Source organism: Chenopodium album, chromosome 3 (genome assembly GCF_948465745.1).
Source record: "Chenopodium album chromosome 3, dcCheAlbu1.1, whole genome shotgun sequence".
Lineage (NCBI taxonomy): Eukaryota > Viridiplantae > Streptophyta > Magnoliopsida > Caryophyllales > Amaranthaceae > Chenopodium > Chenopodium album.
This window is the reverse complement of record NC_137836.1, coordinates 79,986,450-80,007,965: the sequence shown is the minus strand read 5'-3', so window position 1 is coordinate 80,007,965 and position 21,516 is coordinate 79,986,450. Positions and strand designations below refer to the sequence as shown.

Here is a 21,516-nt window from a genome sequence, read left to right as displayed (position 1 = left end):
TTTTTTTTTATCATTATACCTATTATTGGTAACTTAGTTGATATTTTTATTTATACATAGTAATTAAAATTATTGGCCACAGTATATATGACAAATGATATTTAAACAGCACATAGTCTATATCAATCAGTAGCATGCTCAATTAAAACAAAGCACCAATTGCATAATGCTCCCGACTTCCCGAGAGTAATACATAAAGGTCTGACATAGAATGCACATCATTAAAGCATTAACTGCATAAGAAGCTTAACTGAAGATTGAACTCATACTAAATTGGCAGGTATACTGTAACGACAACATTCAGCCCACAGACCACACCATGAGCTAGCCCCTCGAAAGCTGAGAGGCAGCTATGTGATCCGTCCACGGGTTTTAACATGTGCCGGTATTCCTCTTCACAAGTGTTTGATTCTGAACAGCTATTGTGATCATCAATATTCAATAATATACAAGCATCTGGACAAAATATACCAAACTATTGAACCATCTCTCAAAATAAGCTACATTTTCTTTCCCTTCTACTCAAAAACATGGAGCTGAAAGTACAGTAGATAACTCAAGGATGAAGACCTTGAACTAGCATACATCGCAAAAGTTGTCATTTTACTGACATTCAGGTATCTAATACAGAAACTGCAAGGCAGTTGCAGGGTGAGCACTCAGCACCATTATTTTTCTCTATATATAAAACCTAGGTGGTGAAAGTATTTACAAACGATGTCACAAGTATCCTGATTTATTTTCATTTACACTTGACCCACTATTTTTGTTGCTACCGGCTTTCAAGACATGGGGGGCCTGACCATTGAGTTCTGCAAGCTCCCGCACTTTCACCAGAATTGTTGCAGGGATTGGTATCGGTGCATTCTTACGAGGATTTACCTGCAACAATTAGTACACTTTAGCAACATTTTACTTTGATGACTAAGCTTTATGCTTTATCTAACAATGGTAGATAACCATATCTAAGTTTAAAATATAATTGCTTACCCCTTTATCTGCTTGAGAATTAGCAAAGCTAGCCTTCAAAAGGTTTCTCCACTTATCCTGCAAGATTAACTCTAGTCTTTCAGCAAAGATCTACTGTTGAGTTTCATTGCAAACCCACAATATGTAGTTTTGTACTTTGAGCCCATAAATGCAATAGATACAGTTCCATACCTTCAGGTCAACAGAGGTGCGATGGGCATACGATGAAAAAGAAAGCCTTTTAATTTCAGACCAGCGTCCAGCTCCAAACATAGCAACACCATCAACAAGCTTTGTAACTTCAGTTAAACTCCAAGCGCGATGGTGCTTTCTTCTCACTCCACCCTTTACAGTGGGAACAGTAGCTACATGATCGTCAGAGTTGTTGCCGGATGCATTCTCTAGTTGAGTACTATCCACTGAATCCACACTTTTTGGCTCCCTAGCTTGAGAAATAGCATCTGACATACTAGTCAAGCATTGTTTCTCTCTCTCTTCTTCTGAGGCAATCTGCAAAGAAGCATCCACAGGGAATGACCATATTTCACATATTTTTGCAATAAAGGTGTTTCAAATGCAGACCTGAATAACATCAATCCAGTTCATTCAAGGGTCACCAAACTAACTATGCTCCCTAATTCACTGAAAATGTAGATTGATCAAACATTTTAGATTAAAGGTCTGAAGAAAACATTCTCTATGATTTTCAAAAAGAAAGACTGCCCAAACACCCACGCTAACTATGATTGTAACACATGATATTGCAACATGACAGTATTGCACGGAATTTAAGATGAGGAGAGAGATAAGAGTGAAATAAAGATAGAGACCCATGTGCTGAGAGATAAAGAGAAACCATGTAAAAATTAGGAGATTTTCAATATTTGTAAAACTTTTTAAAATGGTAGTTGCAAATTGCAATATTAGGGGAATGAAGGAAACATTTCAGGTTACTTGTTCCATTTATTCAACATAGTATTAAACCATGACACAGTTACCACCACAGAAAATATACATCACAAGAAAGAAAGAAAAGAACAGTAGAGTTTTTATATTGACATGTTATATCTCACATAATTAATGTTTGCTTACCGGCTCTTCAAATGGAATAGGCTTAGTCTCCACAAGTTTAGCCCTACTATGATAATCAGGCTGCGGCTTACTCACTGCAGCAGAACTCTCAACAGTTTTCCTATTCAACGCACCATCACTTGAATTGAACTTCTGCAAGACAGCACCGTATAGATTATGAGACACAGATGATAAAAAGAGAGAGATGTAAGACAAGCAGTTCAAACCTGTATTCACTATCAAATTTTAATACCAAAAACACTGTTATACAAGAAATGTGCACTCCTATCATCCTATGTGAGCTCAATTTTCTAGTCCAAGAAATTAATTTTACCAAAAAAAACACACACACAAAGATAAACATGCATCCATGCAAACATTACTAATACCAGTAATGTAATACATCAGAAGTAGAGTCAGAGACTGGTATTGTGGACAACCTGTAAGAGAAAACACAGCAGTACCAAGTAATCTAAGACAGGATATCAATACACTGGCGATAAAAAGAATTCCCCAATCACTCTGCTGTAGTAATATGGTCCTACATCAGAATAGTAAGCAGTTCTAATTTGACATATGTAATCCAAACCTAAATGAAAAATGCAAGCTCAATGTTCTACTTTGAAACTATTTCGTACCGTAAGGGCCATTATACTTTTTCTGGGACGGCATCTCCGAATCCGAGAGACGTATGGGACCTGAACACCAGATCCTCCAATGGAATCAGGTCTAGTGATAAAATCACCTGAATGAACACCCCATGCAGGTTTGACTGCTTCCTTGCAAGAAGCTTTATCCTGTCCAAAATGCTTGGATGGAGAGATTGACTTTCCACCAAAGTCTTTTTCTGTATCAGATGATTCTTCTATATATCGCTTTGTAGGCTTCCTGGCTCGTTTTGCAGCTCTGTGATCAAGATGGTCATCACTTCTACAACCAGATTCAGTAAAAGAATTCCCCAATTCAACATCTAAGGTATCCTCCCTTACATTTGGAGCAACTAAGTTCACTGGCTCATCATTCCCAGCACTGCAGACCTCTCCAGCTACTGAATTTCCACAATCCATGTTTTTACCAAGTTCTTCTTTCTTCAGAAGCTTCCCATCATTGATTATAAAACTTGTCACAGTTACATCACAAGAATTAGTCAATCCCATTGCAATTCTTCGTTTAAGCCACATCTTGTCTTTGACAGAAGTTCTGCGCCCAAATGTAGCTCTGAATGTTTCATGAAGTTCTTTAGTAGTTAATTTGTCCAAATCAATCTCACCCTTTATCAAAGAAAAGTCAGGTTTGGAACCAGAAGAGCCATTTTTGTTTAGTCCATCATGAGGGCTAGAGCTTGACTCCTCTCCGTTGTTCACAGATCCCTCTACAAGTCTGTCTTTAGAACTTGATGCAGATTTAGGTAGAGAGTCCTGCAAGAAGTTCCAGATAGAAGGATATGTAAAAAAATAATTTCTCATAGATTAGAACTGTGCAAACACAGCAAGCAGATGAGCTATATGCTAACTAGTTAGTAACAAAACAAAACCCACCACAGAAGCACACTAATTCATATCCCAGTTCGATTTCAATAATTTTTTATTAAAATTGAAGAAAACTACAAAACTTTCATTTGTTCCCTTTCTAATAGTACAAAAATTTAGAGATCCACAGGTGCAGAATGAATACTCCAGATAGGTAACATATTTATCACTTCTGATTAGTTTTCACTTACAAAAGACCAAAAAAGATTAAAAACTCCTTTAATCCATTTCAAATGGCACAAAGTAATACAGGAAACACAAAGGAGAAGGGGATAAAAATAATACTAAAGAAAAAACATATCCACGTATACTTTATACTCCATACTTTGGACGGGCAACCAATAAATTAATAATGCATGTCAACAGTATGATGGTGAGAGATTGTAATTAAGCCCAGTGATTAGGAATTTCATAAAGGAGAAAAAAGAACTGACGAATTTCATTCGGGCCAATTGACCAAATTAATAAAATAAAAATCTCCTCAAAATGCCCACTGTAATTAGTATTTGTGTGATTTAAAATTTATTTTTCCCATTACATAAAACAGCAACAAAGCCTTGGTCCAAGTTTATTATATGCCCAATTGTTTTGTGTGTATCCAGTGTTTATACCAAACGCACCCATATTTTCTTCCATCTTCAGTAATAAAAGTCTGTTTTTAATAGTCAACTCTTGTAGACATTGTAGAGGAGTCCAGTACCATTTCTAACTTAACTCTCAGTGGTTCTTTCTGTGATAGGGAGTATTCCTTTACTCTTAAACAAGTGTTTTGTCGATAGAATTGTCAAAGCTCAGCATAGTATTATTTTTTTAAAATAAATTAATTTTAAAAAAAGAAGTCTACGAGTCCCCTAAAGACAACAAAAACAAAAAAAAAAAAAACAAACCTTTTCTAAAATTCTTTCATTATGTATTGTAAAACCAACATCTAGACAGCACTAACTACATCAATTCATCATTTCATCAATCTAATGAAATGGAAAAAATACATCAGCCAGCAATACAAAATCTCTTCATGAAATGCCACAGCCAATGAAACATCAAAGGCAAGGCAGCCTAGAATAAGTCACCTAACAACTTGTTTGGTACAATTTAAGAAATTGGGTAAAAGTTGATGATAGTGTTCTACCATGTAATTTCTGCCTTTTTTCCCTCAAAAAAAAAAAAAGTGATTTCTGCCTTTTGGTTCCAAACCATATCATTTTCGTAATACTTCGGATTAGCATAATACCAAAGCTCATGCTAAAATAAAAAATTCAATGCCTTGCATTTTTTAAGTGTTGCAAATAAGGCATATTGTAACTCAACAAATAAAAGAATACCTCAGCCGGAGCTCTTAAGTTCTCTTCATCAATTTTGGTGAGCTTGATTTCTGACAAACCTAACAAATCATGATTTTGGTATCAGAAGCATAAATAATATAATATACTTCCAAATTGAACCAACTTTATTATAATATGATTATCGTTATTGTATTGGGATAGTAGATAGGCATAATAAAAATCATTATTCTTGAAGATATATATTTCAGACAATAACTCAATGAGGTAGTTATTAACGACAATTCTGCATTTTAGTTGCAGCAGAAATGCCAAAATAATGGCACAATAACCAAAACGATTATATTGCCAAGCTTAAAACAATTAGCTAAGATTGTGACACAGCAAAATTATTAAGCGGGTAAAATCTAACCTTCATGCTTCTCTAAGTCCGGCTTCTCAAATGATTCATCTAACTCATCTTTATCTGCAATATGTGCTACTGTCTCTACAGCATCAGGTATAGAAAGCATATCACTATTTTCCAACTCCAACAAATCCTCAACCTCCATAAGCTCATCATCAGTAGCAGGAACAAACCTTCCATCAAAATCAACCTATACAGCAGAGATGAAATAAACCGGTCAACTACAGAAAGGATTGTTGCTTAAGAAAAATAGGTTAGAGAGGAGCCAACCAATGAAGACACCAGCACACAAGCAAGTTGATATAGAGTATCAATTCAGTCAAACAGTGTTATCACTTGCAGTATTCAAGTGGATTGTATAAAATTGGATAAGCATCAATCTACATACATCCCAACAATTGAACATTAACGTAAGAGCCAAAACATCATAATGACCTTTGAACTTCAATAACCGAGTCAGGAAAGACAGAGGCTAATAAATTCATTGCATGTGAATATCGCTGATCATTTTAGAAACAAAGAAATTTTTTCTATCTCATACTGATTGGGAAAAAAATTCTGCATAACCTTTAAAAACACGCAGTTGCATTCAGAAATGAATTGAACAGTGAAGTTCACCCTACAAACAAAAGGAGGAGGATGAAAAATATACAAAGTTTTTTAGCATAAATCTATCCAAGAGAGAAACTTTTAACAGCTAGAACAAGGTCGAGAATTTATATTGTATCCTGGATGTGACAGACTTAATTACTCATAAGAGTTTTAAAGAGGAAAGAAGCTGCAATTTCAAATCAGAGTTTCAGCTCAGCTGTAAGACCTATAACCCGCTCATTCTGCAGATTTTTTAAAACCTGAGGATAGTATTAAATCCTCAAAAACATACACCTAACCATATAATTACACTTGAGCATCACAAAAGATAAAATAACATCTAATCTAACTAATAGCTACCCGTTAGAAGCTCCCAAAAGATAAACAGCAACCTCCACCTCCGCATGAAATCAATCTTTAGATAATAGCCTAATCATCAGCAAGAATCTGCAGGATTCTTCAAAAAGTTGATCAGCTGATACAGAGTCCGGGAATTAAATCAAAAGGTTGATCAGCTGATACAGAGTCCAGGAATTAAAGCATGACTGGCCAAGCTAAAATGACAGGCAACCCTAGAGAATCAATGCTACCACAAGCACTTGGTGACACAATTGTCAGCCAGAAATGCCATCTCACAAATATTACACTATATTACTGAATTAAAAACTGTTATGATTTGCGTTCAGTCTTTACATTCAGTCCATTGAACAAATAACAATTGGAAAGGCAGCAATAAACAACATATATGACTAAAAATCAGATTTGTGTTAAGACATTTACCCGAACAAGCTTATACACAATAGGATCAGCTTCTTGCTTCAATGGAGCTAAACCAGAACTAAGTTTGACAGCTGCACCATCCTCGACAACACCTTCCTCATTTCCCTTAATCCCAACAACCATTTTCATGGAAACCTCACCACAGCCAACTCAAGATAGCCTTGCTGAAACCCACACAACAGCAAACACAAAAAACCAAATTTGACATTTAAAATCAGCATTTGTTTCCTATATAAAAAAACTGAATTCAACAGTGAACAACACGGAAACTGAGAAACCGTGAATAATTTGAACGAGCTCTGTATGAATTATAAGCTCATAAAATTGCAATTGCATAAATGCTAGATCAATGAGTCAATTTTGATTTAGTGCATGAAGAAATAAAGCACTGATATCAATAAAAACACACAAAACTATGGAATTCAATAAATAATAAACGTAAACACCCAAAATAAAGGCCTAATTCTTGTCAACCCAACGATTTATTAGTTCAACCGTCAATAAAATGATCTGAGCATCAAAATTTTAGAAATCACACAGAATTCCACAACACACATGATTTGCAACAAAATATTGATAAAATTGTAATTCAACAAATAAGCCAATAAAACACAAAAGGAAGCAAATTAAATTCAATACAATAGATAATGTGATCATGGTGATTAATGTTCATTTATAATTTCTCAGGAAATAAATACATCAAAGCCACCCAATATTCAATTTTTTCCCATATATAGCAAACAATAATTAATCAAAAAGGCTAATTCGGAAAACTACACTCAACCCCAATTTCTTCCAAATTCATAACTTTTTTCCAATACACTGAAAACCCAATTCTTCAATTGAATAACACACTACATTAAAAAAGGGAAAAGGGGAACAAAACTCTAATTAAATGTACCAAAAACATCAACAAATAAACAATAAATACCAAAAAAAAGGGCAAAATTGATGAAAAATAACCAATAAAAGAGAGAAATAAAACTAACCCATATGAAAATTAACGCCAAATTTACAAACCCACTTCATAATTTGCGATTTCTCTGGGAAAATTGATCAAAGGCTTCACAGTACAGTACAGAAAACAAAGAGAGAGAAAGTAGAGAGAGAGAAAAAAAGGGTGGAATTAGCGGCAAAAATAGAAAAATGAAAGTGAAAGAAAAGGACTTTTTTTAATTTTTGTAACAAAGAAATGAGAAATTTACTGGGTTTGTTGTTTTGTTGAAGCTTCGCAAGCAAGAAAATTTTAATCGAGCCAAGAAGAAAGAGGAGAGAGAAAGAAGAGAGAGAAACAAAGAACTTTTTGACTACACTGCTCAAAGTCTTTTTCTGGCTTTACAGTTTCCCGGATTTCAAACTTATTTTGTTAGCTGGATTTAATTATTTTGGTGTAAATTCCGAGATATTGTGGATTTTTTTTTTTTTTTTTTTTTGCTTTTTTGGGAACCAAATTATTTGCTGCCAAATGTAAATTTGAATTGAATCTAGTTGTGACTTTGTGAGTTGTAATGGGTTTATGGGCTTTTGGCCCAAAGTCTTTGTAATTACTATTGCTTCTTGAATGGGAAAGGTAGTGATTTTAGCTCATAGATGGTTGGAGGAATAGATGAAGTGTGATGGAGAATTAGAGAGTGTCATAATGATAAGTTATTGATAATTAATGCATTAATCCGTGTCGTTTGATTGAACAAATGAAGTGTATATTTTAGTTAAACCTTTTTTTTATCTCATATTCTCATGACTTCATTTTCTAGGTGTAAAACGCTACTCCCTCCGTCCCTAAATTACATTCCTGTTTGGAAATTTATACGGGAATTAAGAAGGAAAGAATAAGACAAATAACAATAATTAGATAATGCAATGGGAAGTACAAAGATAGATTAGTTATTACTCATGACATGTCATCAATCCTTTGCAAAAAAAAAGGACCAATCACATGCTCCTAATTGAAAATTTTTAACCAATCATATTCATTGTAATTTGGCACAAGGATTATGAGTGAGATTAGGTAAGGATGAGTGAGAAAGCATTAAATATAAAACAGAAAAAGAAAGTTGATTTACTAAAAAAAAACTTACCAAAAATAAAAAGGAGGAATGTAATTTTGGAATACCAAAAATAGAAAGGAGGAATGTAATTTAGGGACAGAGAGAGTATTTTTTTTTTTTTTTTGTTGATTGTGGGAGATAAACCATTCATAAGTACCTCGTGTATAAGAGAATAAAACATTTACCTATCAGTGTCACTTTATTCAAAAAAAAATTATTACTTTAAAAATTAAAGAAAAACATTAAATTGTGAGAGGAGATAGGTTAACAACTTTATCTCAAAAATTAACTTGGATTTTTCCTAAAACATTGACAAGTAAACCATCGTTATTATTTAATCATAGTTCAACTTTTTTCCGTATGGATAAATAACAATCACCTAATCACCCCTTATATCGTGAATTTGTGATAGGATTTTAAAAAATACTATAATCGCCTACTTTAAATAATTCATATAATGCTAGAATTCTACAAAGTACATGCCAAAGAAGATGATCAATAACTTTGAATTTTTATTTTTTTTTTAATCTCAATAGAGAGTACAACAAATCTAACAAGACATTTTAAAAGACCTTTCAATATGCAACAACCTATATTTGAAAAATAAAAAATAAAAAAATAGAAAGGTGGGATTCTCCCAACCACCATAAAATTTGGGGGAAAAAAGAAACGACTTCCAAAACAAATAGATATCAAGAAAAACTACTGGTGTTTATCCAAAATCCAAGTTCATGGCTCGTGTTATCCCCTCAACTTTTTCTCTCTACAGCTCTTCTACTCCCTCATTTTCCCCACGAAATCCAACTAAAAATTCTGTTTCTTACAATCTTATTCATAAAACTTCTCTTTGGCTTTGCAATGCCAGCAAGAAACCCGGCTTCTTCGATCAAATTCTCGACTATATTGAAGGTACAAGCTATGTCCGGAGTTTATAGTCACGTTGATAGTGTTATTTGAACTAGTAACGTAACAACTAAACTCGTGTGATTTTATTATGATGTTCAAACTTCATTTTATGCAGGTGGGCCTAAATTAAGAAAATGGTATGGAGCACCTGATCTCCTCCCAAAGGATGGATCAATAATAGCAGAAGATGAGGGTGATGAAACTGGTATATTATACTTGTATTACATTGCTAATTAACTTGCTTTGAACTATTCCTTAAAACTTGTATTTTGACTATTATCTTGATGTTTTGCCTGAAAACAGAGGTAGAAGAGGCCAGAGATGCTGTTCTAGTAACTGATGGCGATAGCGAAATCGGCCAGGTATGATATAACAAATGCTAACCTTCACTTCATAATCTTTAGTCCCAATATGCGACTGTCTATTAACAATATAGTCTTTGTAATGTAGTTAAAATTAAGTTCTTATCGCGCAGACTGGCTGTGTATATGTTTAGTTTAGCTTAGCTTGGGATGAATGAATACTGAACCTCTTGATTTCTAGCTTACTATATAGATGGTGATTTTGTCCTTGATTGTAAAACGAACCCGAGTGAAAGCACTGGTTAAAGATAGGCGTGCTGCTCTAGAAGCCTTTGGAACCTACGTCGAGGTATACTATCTAGACCTTCTAATATGCCTGTCAGTTTGGCATCACCATTCTTCTGAGGTTGTATCTACCTTTTAACATAATCTGTGGTGGTTTCACGGAAAGTCATTGGCCGGAGATGCAACTAATACCACCTTTTTGAAGAAGGCCTTGAAGGGTGTTCGTGCGGTTATATGCCCAACTGTACGTAAACTAGACCTATGTCTTCTTGGTTGCCTTTTTTTCCAGTAAAGCAGCTTCTAAGCCTGCTGATTTTACACAGGAAGGTTTCCTGTCCAAAGTTGGGAACTTGCAAGGAGTCCAACATGTTGTTCTCTTATCTCAGGTACATATATCATTCTGACCTATGTAGCCCTGTATATTGTCAGAAACTCTGAAGTACCAGTTCACATAGAATTGAACTTGAACTCGAACAAAACTCTTAAGTAATCTGGATTGCTGCTACAACGCTACGGTTATCTGAAGTTACATGCTCCAAGTATCATGGAGAAGAAGCCCTTTTTATGTCATTTTTGTTTGACTAGATTGCAGTTATCTGTGTACAAAGGTGCTGATGGCATTCAAGCTCTTATGACAAGCAATGCAAAAAAGTTGGCTGAACAAGATGAATCAACCCTTCTGGCTTCAGGAATCCCCTACACTATTATCAGAACTGGCTCTCTGCAAGATACCCCTGGCGGAACACAAGGATTTAGCTTTCAAGAGGTAGACAGACAATCTTACACTGCATACTGTTTTATCATGCCAGAAAAGATATTACTATCCATCAGCCATCACTCAAGAGGAAAAGAAAATTGTTGAGTTGTTGACAGGGTAGTGCAACAAAGGGAAGTCTCGGCAAGGAAGATGCCGCGTTTGTATGTGTCGAGGCACTGAGTTTAGTACCGGAGAATGGGTTCATAGTTGAGGTCAGTCAAACAAATCATGATATACACAATTGGTTTAATTCCTCTTAATACAGTTGTTAATTGATGTACACGAATAGCACAATCCAATAACACTTTTCCGGCTCCACCACTTTTGCTGTCATAGGTAGTCAACGGAGAGGAGAAGGTTTCAGACTGGAAGCTGCAACTCAGAGAGCTAATGGAGAAGAAGGGCAAAGGTCAAGGATGATGGCTAACCAATTCATGACATTTTGAGAATCAACCAGAACCTCAGAGAAAGGATGAAAATTTATTTTATGATCAATTAAGTTGTATTACAAGTAAATTATTTGACTTATAGCTGGTTTTATTTTATGTTAAAATTGCTAGTGAATATACATCAATTACAAATTTGCTTGTACCATTCCCGAAAGCACACCATCGTGCGTTGTTATTCACCCCAGGCAGGCTATGATCCTTGCCGAAGGACGAAAAAATACAAAAAAAAAAAAAAAAAAAAAAAAAAAAAAAAAAAAAAAAAAACAACCTTCTTGTACTTGTATATTTAAAAAAAAATATGTAAAACATTAAGGTAGTTGATTTACAGGAAGAAAAAAAAAAAAAAAGTAAAAGGCATTCTTTAAATTGCATAAATATTTTTGTGGTCTCTCATCAATGTAAAAAAATAAAAACCCTTTTCTTTGCAGAAAAAGGGACTCAAACTCCCTCCTCCCCCCTTCTCTCTTTCCGCCAAACTTCTAATTTCTCCTTTTCCTCTTATGCCTGATGTTAGCATCACTAATACAGTTCCTAGCATTTGCTACTGTACAACATACATAAACACCATCGATGAAAAACAAATACGGACATGGCCAAAGAAGTCTATAGAAAACACAAAACTGTCCGCAAAGTACGATAATGGGTTAGTCAAAACATTAACCTCCCCTTTTCTGCCATCTCCAAGCCTCATGCAAGTACTTCTGTATCCTTATCGCGCAAATTCTTTTGCGTGCTATTTTGCTTGCACCAGCACAAAAACTCAGGAAGTGGACCCTCTTCCCCAATAACCCACGGATGCTCAGCGACCATATTTAACGTCAGCCGTTGATCAGGATCTGTCAATAAAGGATTTTTTTGTAGTGAAAATAGATTGTATTTAGAATCTATACAGGTATTCATATATCATCAACTTAAATTATTGATTTCATTACTGTCAAACACTGAAAATAGTAAAATATAAGAAATCCCTCAAGCCTGAACAAGCAAGCATCAATTAAGAAAATTTAGAACACTAAAAAGAAGAGATCAGAATGCTCAAGAGTAAAGCACCAGGAATAATAATATTAATCGAGTTGTAGTAACTTGCAGATGCAAATAAAAAAAGAGAGCAACATTTTCAACCCCCCTATACCCCAACAACAACAACAACAACAACAAAGCCTTAGTGACTTATTTCTAAAAAAAATTGGTATGCTAAAATGCCAAAAATTCTCACAAAACATGTAAACTAACATTGTACAAAGGTGAGCTGATAAATAAATGGCATTGTAACAGTTTGCTCACCTTTGCACAGAAGCCCCTCTAACAAATTCCTGAGTTGTGGATTAATATTTTCTGGGAGATCAATGGGATCATTAACAATCTGGGGCATCAAAACAGTTGTCAGAATAGAAAAGAAGCAAACCCTGAACATTAAATACTCATTTTAAAGCATGTAGCTGATAGTGGATGAGAAACCGACGCACCTTGTCATAGGTATCTTGTAGTGTCTCTCCGATAAAGGGAAACTTGCCCATTATCATACAGTACAAGGTGATACCCACAGCCCATGTATCAGCAGCTTTGCCACGATAAGTAAGACCTGTGACACATAATCCCCAAGGATGAAGACCATGAAGGAATATTTCAACAGTCTCCCATATTGAAAAAACTATTGTAGAGGGTCATTTGCAGCACTAAACTAACCTAAGCAACACTCAGGTGCAGTTATAACAGGTGTCCCAGGAGAACGGCGAAGCTCATCATTATCTTCCTGCAAATACGATGATTGAAATAAAGGGAATAACATCAGGCATGAGAGAAAAGAAATACACAGTTTACTTAAAACACAAAAATGAAAAATCAAAAGCACTCTGATAGAATGTAAATCTATCTTGAGTTTATGGCATTCAGCACACATCTCCTGGCTGAGTTCCTTATTGTAAATGCTGACAAATCAAGCAAGATCACATAGGTCATAGTTCAATTAATCCAGCCCCGTTCCTATGCATTAAATTATAACAGCTTCATTTGAAAAGATATAGCTTTTCAAAAAGAGCCAATTGACAGAAAATAGACACCAACAAGCTGAGCAGAAACTACAGGGCTCCTTTCATGCATGGTGAACAAAAAAATTAGGGGGTCTCAGCAGCATACAATTCCCATGTAATAACATAGAAATTCCATGGGTTAAAAGAGGTCATTAATTCTTGCATGCCTTTATGACTTTACAACTACACAAACGGCAACTTGAGTCTCTCAAACAGTCAAGCTCCTGAAACCAAAGGCTAAAACTGAAGGTATAACTAAATCCAATAATCCTCATCCAGCGAAAGGTGAGAACATCCACAACATAATGGTCACACTCTGGCAATATTGAACTAGTTTAGAGCATTGGGTGATTATCATAGTTTCTTACTCATACTAGTAAAGGTAATTGCAGTTTAATTCAGCACATACCCTTGACACATTTTAGTTTCTACTATCGTAATAAGCATAAATTTCAATTTCTCCAACTCATAAAAGTCTAACAAAAAGCCACAGCATAAGTTATGCATGCATCACTTGCTCTAGAATATACGAAACATACTATGGTTTACTAGGCAGTTCAATTCAAAGCCATTGGCAACACCACTAAAGTAACTAAACAAATTCATTGCAGAGCCATTTTTTTTAACTTGTATTTGTTTTCAAACAGTGAACCTCCACTGTGCAAGACCTAAGGATTTCATCCTATATTCCTATGTATAACCAATCAGGTAAAAGAAATCATTCTTCCACGTATCCTCATAATGCAACAAATGCAGGTAGTAGATGCTAAAAGAAATGAAGAATTGTATTTTCTTATGCCAAACTTGGAAGCATAACATATTACACCATTACCCTAACACCCCTAATTAATAGCTACTTGAAGAGATGAAGAATAATAATTTTTGAGTACAACTTTTGGGGCATAAATATCAAACAATAACCCTTACGCTTCTATTGAGGCTCCCACTTACAAAAGGTGAGGGCTAGAGGGTTAAGACATGGCCTTACTCGTACAATTGTGAAGAGGCTGCATTTGCCTTAACCATAAATATGCAAAGAAGTTGTTCCTCATTAATCCTTAATTTGAAGACAACTGGCAAACTACTTCACATAAATAAGAGCTACATAACACTAAAATGTGACATAATTCAACCCTTTACAACCCAAAAAAGCAAAGCTGCCCAATAAGGACTCCTATAAATGCTACATAATGGCAAATTTTCGCATTTATTTTACTCTGATTTTGGAAAAATGGCATCTATGGTTAAAAAGGGAATAAAGAGAATTTGATATGAAGTAGCTTGTTTGCGTTGCTCTGGAAGCGGGTAACTTCTGCATTTGAATATTCACTTAAAGTATGTATATAGACGAAGTCTGTACTCCATTGCAATGAATTTCTATCTATGTAAGACTCCTTCCTAAATCTATGATCCCATTGGAATCAATTCGCATTAAGTTGTTCCCCCACAATGAGGTGAAAGAAACTTCCATTTATTTCACTGGATACAGGCAGCTTATGCTTTATTAATTGGTTTTAAAATGTTGTGTAAACCACATCCAACATCCATAGAAGAATTTTCTATGCTAGACTCAGTCCTAGATTTATAATCACAGCGGAGGATGTAATACTTAAAAAAAATGGAAAGAAATGTAAAAGTTAATTAAAGATAGTGTAATCAATGTGAACAGCTCCACCCCGGAACCTCCAAAAAAAAGGAAAGGGCGATGTTGAATTGATTACAGAAACTTAAATAACATGCATAGAAGTTATGAGAATAATCTTCTAAGGCACAATTATCATTGAAAAGACTGAACAAGTTAACTTTCCTTCCCATACCTTCTGCCCACTGCATCTAATATCTACAAATGCTAAATGCACATAAAACATAATCATAATAAGATAATAATTTGTATCCTCAAGCACAATTTTAATGGAACTCATCACATAGATAAGTCTTCAAGAGCAAAATGAAATTGATTTTTAACATTATGAGATACAATTCCGTTACCTCAAATACTTGGCTGACACTGAAGTCTGCAATCTTGACAGTGCCATTACGCGAAACCAAAAGATTTTGAGGCTTTATGTCCATGTGTACTATATTCTGTTGCTCAAAGAAAACAAAATCACTAAGATTCAGTAAATGCCAATCACCACATGGAAAAGAAGATTTAACACGGAATGCCTCAAACACAAAATTAGAGAAACTATAAGTCTCGCAAGACTAAAATCATTGTCTCATATACTCCTTTTAGCAAAAATAAACACCTCGATGAAGAAAAAGAGTATAACCAAAAGACCTCTCCAAAAAAAAAGGTTCGGAATAACAGAAATAGTTATGCATAAAATTTAGCTGTCAATTCCATCTGTCTCCTTACTCCTGCATTTCCTTATGGAAAAGTACTTTAAATACAATTGTAAATAAATTAAACAAATCTTAGTCAGCTGTTATACTCATGCCTCACTTCTCAGTGCTTCTCGAGGTATCTATCATAGTTCATAGACTTGTGTTTCTAATGGATTGATTTTATTTTCTATTGCTTCAAATTAATTTGCAAAATTGAAAAAGATGTGAATTCACAGCAAAGCTGTCTTATTGTAAAGTAGGAAACAGTAATTTTGCAAATAGAAAACATGGAACCTGGGCCAACAAATTTTGGAATGGCACTAAAGTGACCTTACATGTGAATGAAGATACATCAGCCCAGAAACAATATCTCGCAAGTACTTTCTCGCTATAGCTTCCCCTAAGCCACCAGGTGGTCCAGCACCCTCGCAATCCCATTTGCCTTCAACATACTCGAGAACTGAATTGAGAAAATTATAGATAGATTATGGATTCCATTACATAAAATCACTAAAAGAATGAAAAAAAATCCAGATACCATTTAGAATCCTGCAGATATAAATTCAGGTATGGAGTGCGATAAAATGAAGTAAAACAAAAAGGCAGTGCAGTAATACCCATATAGAAATGATCTGTGTCTGGGTCATTTATCACCTCAATAAGATTAACTATGTTGGGATGGCTCACTATTTTCATTATCAGTACCTGCAAGTAATTAAATATAAAATTCAAACATTGCAATGAACGGCTGATATGCACTAGCGAACAATTTTTACAGTAAAAACTGCCAGGATAAACTTAGATCAATATGTAGACAATTAACCCAAATCAGTCCAAAAAAAACCCTCTCCAATACACTATATAATCATCTTAGTCAAGAATTTAGATAGAATTTGTCATTGCCTCCAAAAATAAGCCTGACAAGCTTTGGTTTTTTTTAGAATCAAAATCTAAAACAAATTGTTGCACTCAACATAATGGTTACATTTGACATAAACTTCCAGATGTCCAGCTTAAAGATTATAAAGTCAAGCAATTTTATGAAAAAACTTAAAACCTGAAGGGTGAATTTAAAGCTTACTCCCCCCGTCCCAGAATAATTGACACAATTCCCATTTTCGTCCATCTCAAAATAATTGGCACATTACTAAATATAGTATGGGACCACTATTTATAAACTATTTCCTATACTCTTCCAGACCCACTGATTTTTGGGAATCATTTTCAGCCACATAAAAAAAATCAAAAGGAATCTTTTTACATCAAACAAATGTATTAAATGGTCTCACTCAAAGTTTTCTTAAACTATGTGCCCGACTGCCCGTCCCAACGTCCTAGATATTCTGGGACGGAGGGAGTACATAAAATTAGTCAAGCAGCGGATATTTTACTAAAAAAATCTAAAAGCTTTAAGAAAAATCAGTACTATGCTAAATAGGATGAAAAGCATTAATATTAGTACAATAAAAAAATTTGAACGTAGTACACACCTCGCGAAGAACATCTGTCATAGCAGTCTCAGAAGGTGCAACTCGTTGCTTCAACAAATGGGACTTGTGAAATGCCTACATAGCAAAATACCAGATATATCCCAATATAAGTGAGACATTTGGAATTAGCAAGCTTAGAGAGGAATGACATAAAGCGATGTACACACATAATGCAGAGTCGTAACAACACCATAGAGTAGAGTAAACACTAATAAAACTTGACAAAAGAAGATATATTTCATTTATTTTCACGTGCAAATAAGGTAAAAACAATTAAAGAGAAATCATAGTACAATTAGCTGGTCTACATTACCTGGGAAGAAATCATGCTAACCGAGTGTCATAAATCACATCAAGATTTCTTTTCGGAAAATATTTGGCCAGATATGTCCAAGTCCTATTCCAATAAAAGACTAAGCAGCATACACAAACAAGATTCTTTCTGAAACTTCATTACCCAAAAAACTAGAGTAAGCCTTTGTGCAGGCTTTAAGACTAAGTGTTTGCCCAAATGTGAGTTTCTGTCTAGTATACCCTAACCCTCCCCAATAATAATTTGTTGAGGATATTAAATTTAAATTCCATATCAGTTGATATTATTGAAAACGAATTTTATGGCCATCAACTTTCCCTAAAGATGCTCTGATCCTTTGGAGAATACCTTGCATCAGTTGCATGTATAGTAGTGCAGGCAATTTTTCTAGAATACAATCACTTTATCGACAAAAGGGTTAACCAGGTCATATAATTTCCAGAAATTGAATTGCAAAGTTCCCAATCACCAAACTATTAAAAAGTTCCCAATCCAGAAATCCTAGAGTGCAAGTTGCATGTGTTCTTGTGCATGGCAAACTTTCTATTAATATCATCAGGAAAAGGTAAACCAGGTTAAAGTATTTACAGAAATCCACTGGCAAAGTTTGCAGTTATTTAAGTCTTACAGAAAGTGACGAGCAAGTGCAATATCATAATGAAATTTCATCTTACGTGACTCAAACAGTGTTATGGAGAGAGGAAAAAAAAATTGCAAACTATTGGCAAGGCATACAGGTAGTCGCGTAGACATCCAATCACTATTAGTTACTTCTTGAATGAAGTAAAAGTCTGATTACATCAAGAAGAAACAAAGCAACACTGAAGTGCCAAATGAATACATGTAGACATGTAGTACACTATCAGCAGTGTTTTTTTTTTTTTTTTTTTTTTTTTTTGATAAATCAAGAGATTGGCCTCTTAGGAAAAAAAAACCCTGATTATATGCATGTTTTGAATTCTGTAACTCACAATTGTAGATCACAAATCCCAAAGTTTACCAACAATGTAGCTCAGGGGACCAAAAGAGGTGTAGAAACAAACAATTACAACCCCCAAAAAACAAAAATCCCCCTTTTCTTATCCTCCGAATGTTTTCTTCTACTAGTAACTTCTAGCGATGAACTTTGAAGTTCTAAATTCTTCTATACAATAAAAATTTGCTTGAAAAACTTGATTCTTTTCATTGTCCCCAATTCACATAAAACATAATTAACGGATGCCGACAAAGTATGATAATGATGTGTATTCTAACATATGCATGCAAGGAAAAACGGTGATAAAAAAGAACAACCTTTATTGCATAATGATTTCCATCAATGCTGTTTCGGTAAAGAACCTGTCATATTACAAGCTACACATCAGAGAGAAATCAAATCATATCATCATCAATCAGGAGTGTATTTGCAAAATGCTTACCACTTTTGCATAACTTCCAGACCCAATTTTAAATTCACGAATATACTCGTTTATCTTCTTGATCCCAAATTCATCCTAGTGATAAAAAAGAAGAATTATTATCTTGAACAGTGAAAAACAATAAATAAATAAAAAAATTAAAATAAGGCAGTCATCGAGACGATCAGAAGTTGACTTGCATTTGACAAGATTAACAAAAAACACACCAGCATGGGTTCAACATTTTCGAGATTGCATCTTTGCAAGAAAATTTTAAACAACGGATGCTCACAATATTATCTTCATCAAGTATAAATTTACAGCAAACGAAATGAATGTTCAACAAATAAACCTCAATGCATCAAGCATATAAGTCGCAGCAAATTTAAACTCCATACAACAACAAGTATAAGCTATCTTAAATGCAGTATCATTCTCATATTGCTCACCTCCGAACGCACGAGTTTGTGAGTTTCTTTGACCTCAAATTGCCTACAAATCAACCCATTTCTAATCTTATAATTAATAATCTCTTCAGCTCGTTGCGCCCCACTAGTCACCTCAGTTTCATCATAGCCTTGTGTCATACTAGTATCTTCCCCATTATAAGAACCATCAACATCAACATCATCATCATCATCTTCTGCATCATCTAGCAAAGGTTTATGAGAAGTAACAGTCGTAAACCCATCAATTCGAAACTTCGGCCTTGCAATCGATTTTTGCCTTCTCGAGAACCCAAAGCACCCACAGCAGCCCATCTCCATCAGTCTGAAAATATAATTACAAGCAATGTATAATCTCACACCACTGACTAATCCAAAAACATGATCAAATCAATTCAATTCTACTTAATTTCATTCAATTTTTCAATATAACAACATGACATTCACCCAATTAAATCATAAAAACAAGATTTAATCTCCTACCGCTGAAAATCAAAGTACCTGCTATAGAAGTATAATTACAAGCAATGCATAATCCCATACCATTGACAAATCCAAAAACTTGATCAAATCAATTCAATTCTAGGCAATTTCATTCAATATTTAAGCACAACAACAAGAAATTCACCCAATTTAATCACAAAAACAAGATTTAATCAGCTAAAACTGAAAAATAAAGAGAGAGAAAATTAAAGTACCTGCTATAGAAGTGGCATTACTTGCAATTGAATTGGGAAAAACAGCATCAAAATCTTGGTTTTATAACTGGAAAAAATAATCAGATATGGAAAGAAATCAAAAGAAATCAAAGAATATAGGAAAGAATCCTGATTTCTATAATTGTAGTTCGTCAATTTAGGGTTTGGGAAGATCAGATGAGAGAAGAAAGGCTGGAGTGCTCAACGACTCAACGTTATACTTTTTGACAAAAATAAACGTGATAGTGATTAGTGAGTGAACGTTTCGTCAAATTGAAGAGTCTTGGCTAAAATCAATGGAACAATAATACTCGTATTTACCGATTTACATCAATAATGTCAACAAGTGACATAGAACTCTCTATTTTACTGAATTTTTTAATATTACAACTCATATTTTCTTCCTCTTATTTTTTCTAAATTGAAATTATTTAAATTATATTGTTGCCCCTGTTCACTTTACCGTAAAATAATAATATTAAATAAAAATAATTTCAGTTCAGCAAAGTAAAATTAATTTCAGTTCAGTAAAAATAAGTTCAGTTTTGGAAAATTCAATAACTTTAAAGAAAAATTATAATTGAAAATCAGTAAAAATAATTTTAGTTTAGTAAAAATAATTTAAGTTTAGTAAAAATAATTTAAGTTCAGCAAAAATAATTGCAGTTCAGTAAAAATAATTTCAGTTCAGCAAAAATAAGGTAAAGTGAACGGAACGCAAATCTCTAATATATCTGTTCTTAAAAATTATTGATTTTTACGCATTAAAAAATATTATTACTGAAACTCTGTTGAATCAATTTTTACTTGATAGTAATTTTTTTTATTAAACTAAATTTATTATTATTGAATATTAAATTTCTTAAGGTGAAGATAACACAGTCTTTCATCTTGTTATATTAATAAAGAAAATTAATCTACCTAGAATTATGTGTCAGTTAAAGTATAACATTGAAAAACAAAGAGATTAATTATATTTTTTATTTGGAAAAATGGAAAAGAAAAATCAAATAACCCTACCCTTAATCCAAATATTCCACCCTCACTAAGCTTTCGTGAAGTGGTGGCTACTTCTTCACAGTGGTTTGAAGAATCAAAAAAAATTGTGACTTCTTCAAATGATTGGGATGAATCCGAAGAGATGATTCCTAAAAATGCCCTCTCTGTTCAATTCTCTAAGGATACTCTACACATGCTTAGACAACCATGGCATCACACGTAAATGAGAAAATGTATTGGAGTTTCCATTAGACCTCATTTCATGGATATGAGAGCTAAGATTATGTGGAAGATCAAAGGTAATCTGGAAACTATTGATCTTGGACATAATGTCTTTCTCTTCAGGTTCTATATGCAAGATGATTATGAGCGTGCCTTATTTGGTGGTCCATGGTTCATTCTTGATCATTACCTCATGATTTCAAAATGGAAACCAAATTAC

The 21,516-nt window shown here is 34.1% G+C and overlaps 3 protein-coding genes across 3 annotated transcripts; 1 reads left to right on the top strand and 2 right to left on the bottom strand.

The window, feature by feature from the left end:
- Window positions 1-543: 543 nt before the first annotated feature.
- On the bottom strand, window positions 544-7,878 carry LOC145624402 (uncharacterized). Its single transcript, XM_081677431.1, has 9 exons — window positions 7,616-7,878; window positions 6,627-6,790; window positions 5,262-5,445; window positions 4,892-4,950; window positions 2,679-3,458; window positions 2,062-2,193; window positions 1,162-1,479; window positions 991-1,047; window positions 544-882 (listed from the first exon to the last, which is right to left on the bottom strand). Exons 2-9 carry the CDS (start codon window positions 6,753-6,755, stop codon window positions 721-723), a joined length of 1,821 nt encoding a protein of 606 aa, XP_081533557.1. The 5' UTR covers window positions 6,756-6,790; window positions 7,616-7,878; the 3' UTR covers window positions 544-720.
- Window positions 7,879-9,299: 1,421 nt separating this feature from the next.
- Window positions 9,300-11,505, top strand: LOC145624401 (uncharacterized). Its single transcript, XM_081677430.1, has 9 exons — window positions 9,300-9,583; window positions 9,696-9,785; window positions 9,884-9,942; window positions 10,136-10,231; window positions 10,334-10,411; window positions 10,491-10,553; window positions 10,760-10,933; window positions 11,041-11,136; window positions 11,261-11,505. Exons 1-9 carry the CDS (start codon window positions 9,406-9,408, stop codon window positions 11,342-11,344), a joined length of 918 nt encoding a protein of 305 aa, XP_081533556.1. The 5' UTR covers window positions 9,300-9,405; the 3' UTR covers window positions 11,345-11,505.
- Window positions 11,506-11,715: 210 nt separating this feature from the next.
- Window positions 11,716-20,352, bottom strand: LOC145624400 (serine/threonine-protein kinase GRIK1-like). The gene is made up of 12 exons (XM_081677429.1): window positions 20,076-20,352; window positions 19,381-19,702; window positions 18,953-19,027; window positions 18,828-18,872; window positions 17,222-17,296; window positions 16,349-16,436; window positions 16,067-16,191; window positions 15,393-15,488; window positions 13,060-13,126; window positions 12,840-12,955; window positions 12,658-12,736; window positions 11,716-12,209 (listed from the first exon to the last, which is right to left on the bottom strand). The coding sequence occupies exons 2-12, from the start codon at window positions 19,696-19,698 to the stop codon at window positions 12,061-12,063; spliced, it is 1,233 nt and encodes a 410-aa protein (XP_081533555.1). The 5' UTR covers window positions 19,699-19,702; window positions 20,076-20,352; the 3' UTR covers window positions 11,716-12,060.
- Window positions 20,353-21,516: the final 1,164 nt, after the last annotated feature.

Bases quoted from the DNA above. Each gene is read 5' to 3' on its own strand.
- LOC145624402 (XM_081677431.1), bottom strand. From the start codon at position 6,755: ATGAAAATGGTTGTTGGGATTAAGGGAAATGAGGAAGGTGTTGTCGAG. The intron at 3,459-4,891 runs GTATTCTTTTAT...AACTTCTTGCAG, and splicing joins ACTTAAGAGCTCCGGCTGAG to GACTCTCTACCTAAATCTGC. The intron at 2,194-2,678 runs GTACGAAATAGT...GCTGTCTTGCAG, and splicing joins AAAGTATAATGGCCCTTACG to AAGTTCAATTCAAGTGATGG.
- LOC145624401 (XM_081677430.1), top strand. From the start codon at position 9,406: ATGGCTCGTGTTATCCCCTCAACTTTTTCTCTCTACAGCTCTTCTACT. The intron at 9,584-9,695 runs GTACAAGCTATG...CATTTTATGCAG, and splicing joins AATTCTCGACTATATTGAAG to GTGGGCCTAAATTAAGAAAA. The intron at 10,934-11,040 runs GTAGACAGACAA...AGTTGTTGACAG, and splicing joins AAGGATTTAGCTTTCAAGAG to GGTAGTGCAACAAAGGGAAG.
- LOC145624400 (XM_081677429.1), bottom strand. From the start codon at position 19,698: ATGGAGATGGGCTGCTGTGGGTGCTTTGGGTTCTCGAGAAGGCAAAAA. The intron at 19,028-19,380 runs GTGAGCAATATG...TTTTATCACTAG, and splicing joins ACAAACTCGTGCGTTCGGAG to GATGAATTTGGGATCAAGAA. The intron at 16,192-16,348 runs GTATTACTGCAC...TTCTCAATTCAG, and splicing joins CACAGATCATTTCTATATGG to TTCTCGAGTATGTTGAAGGC.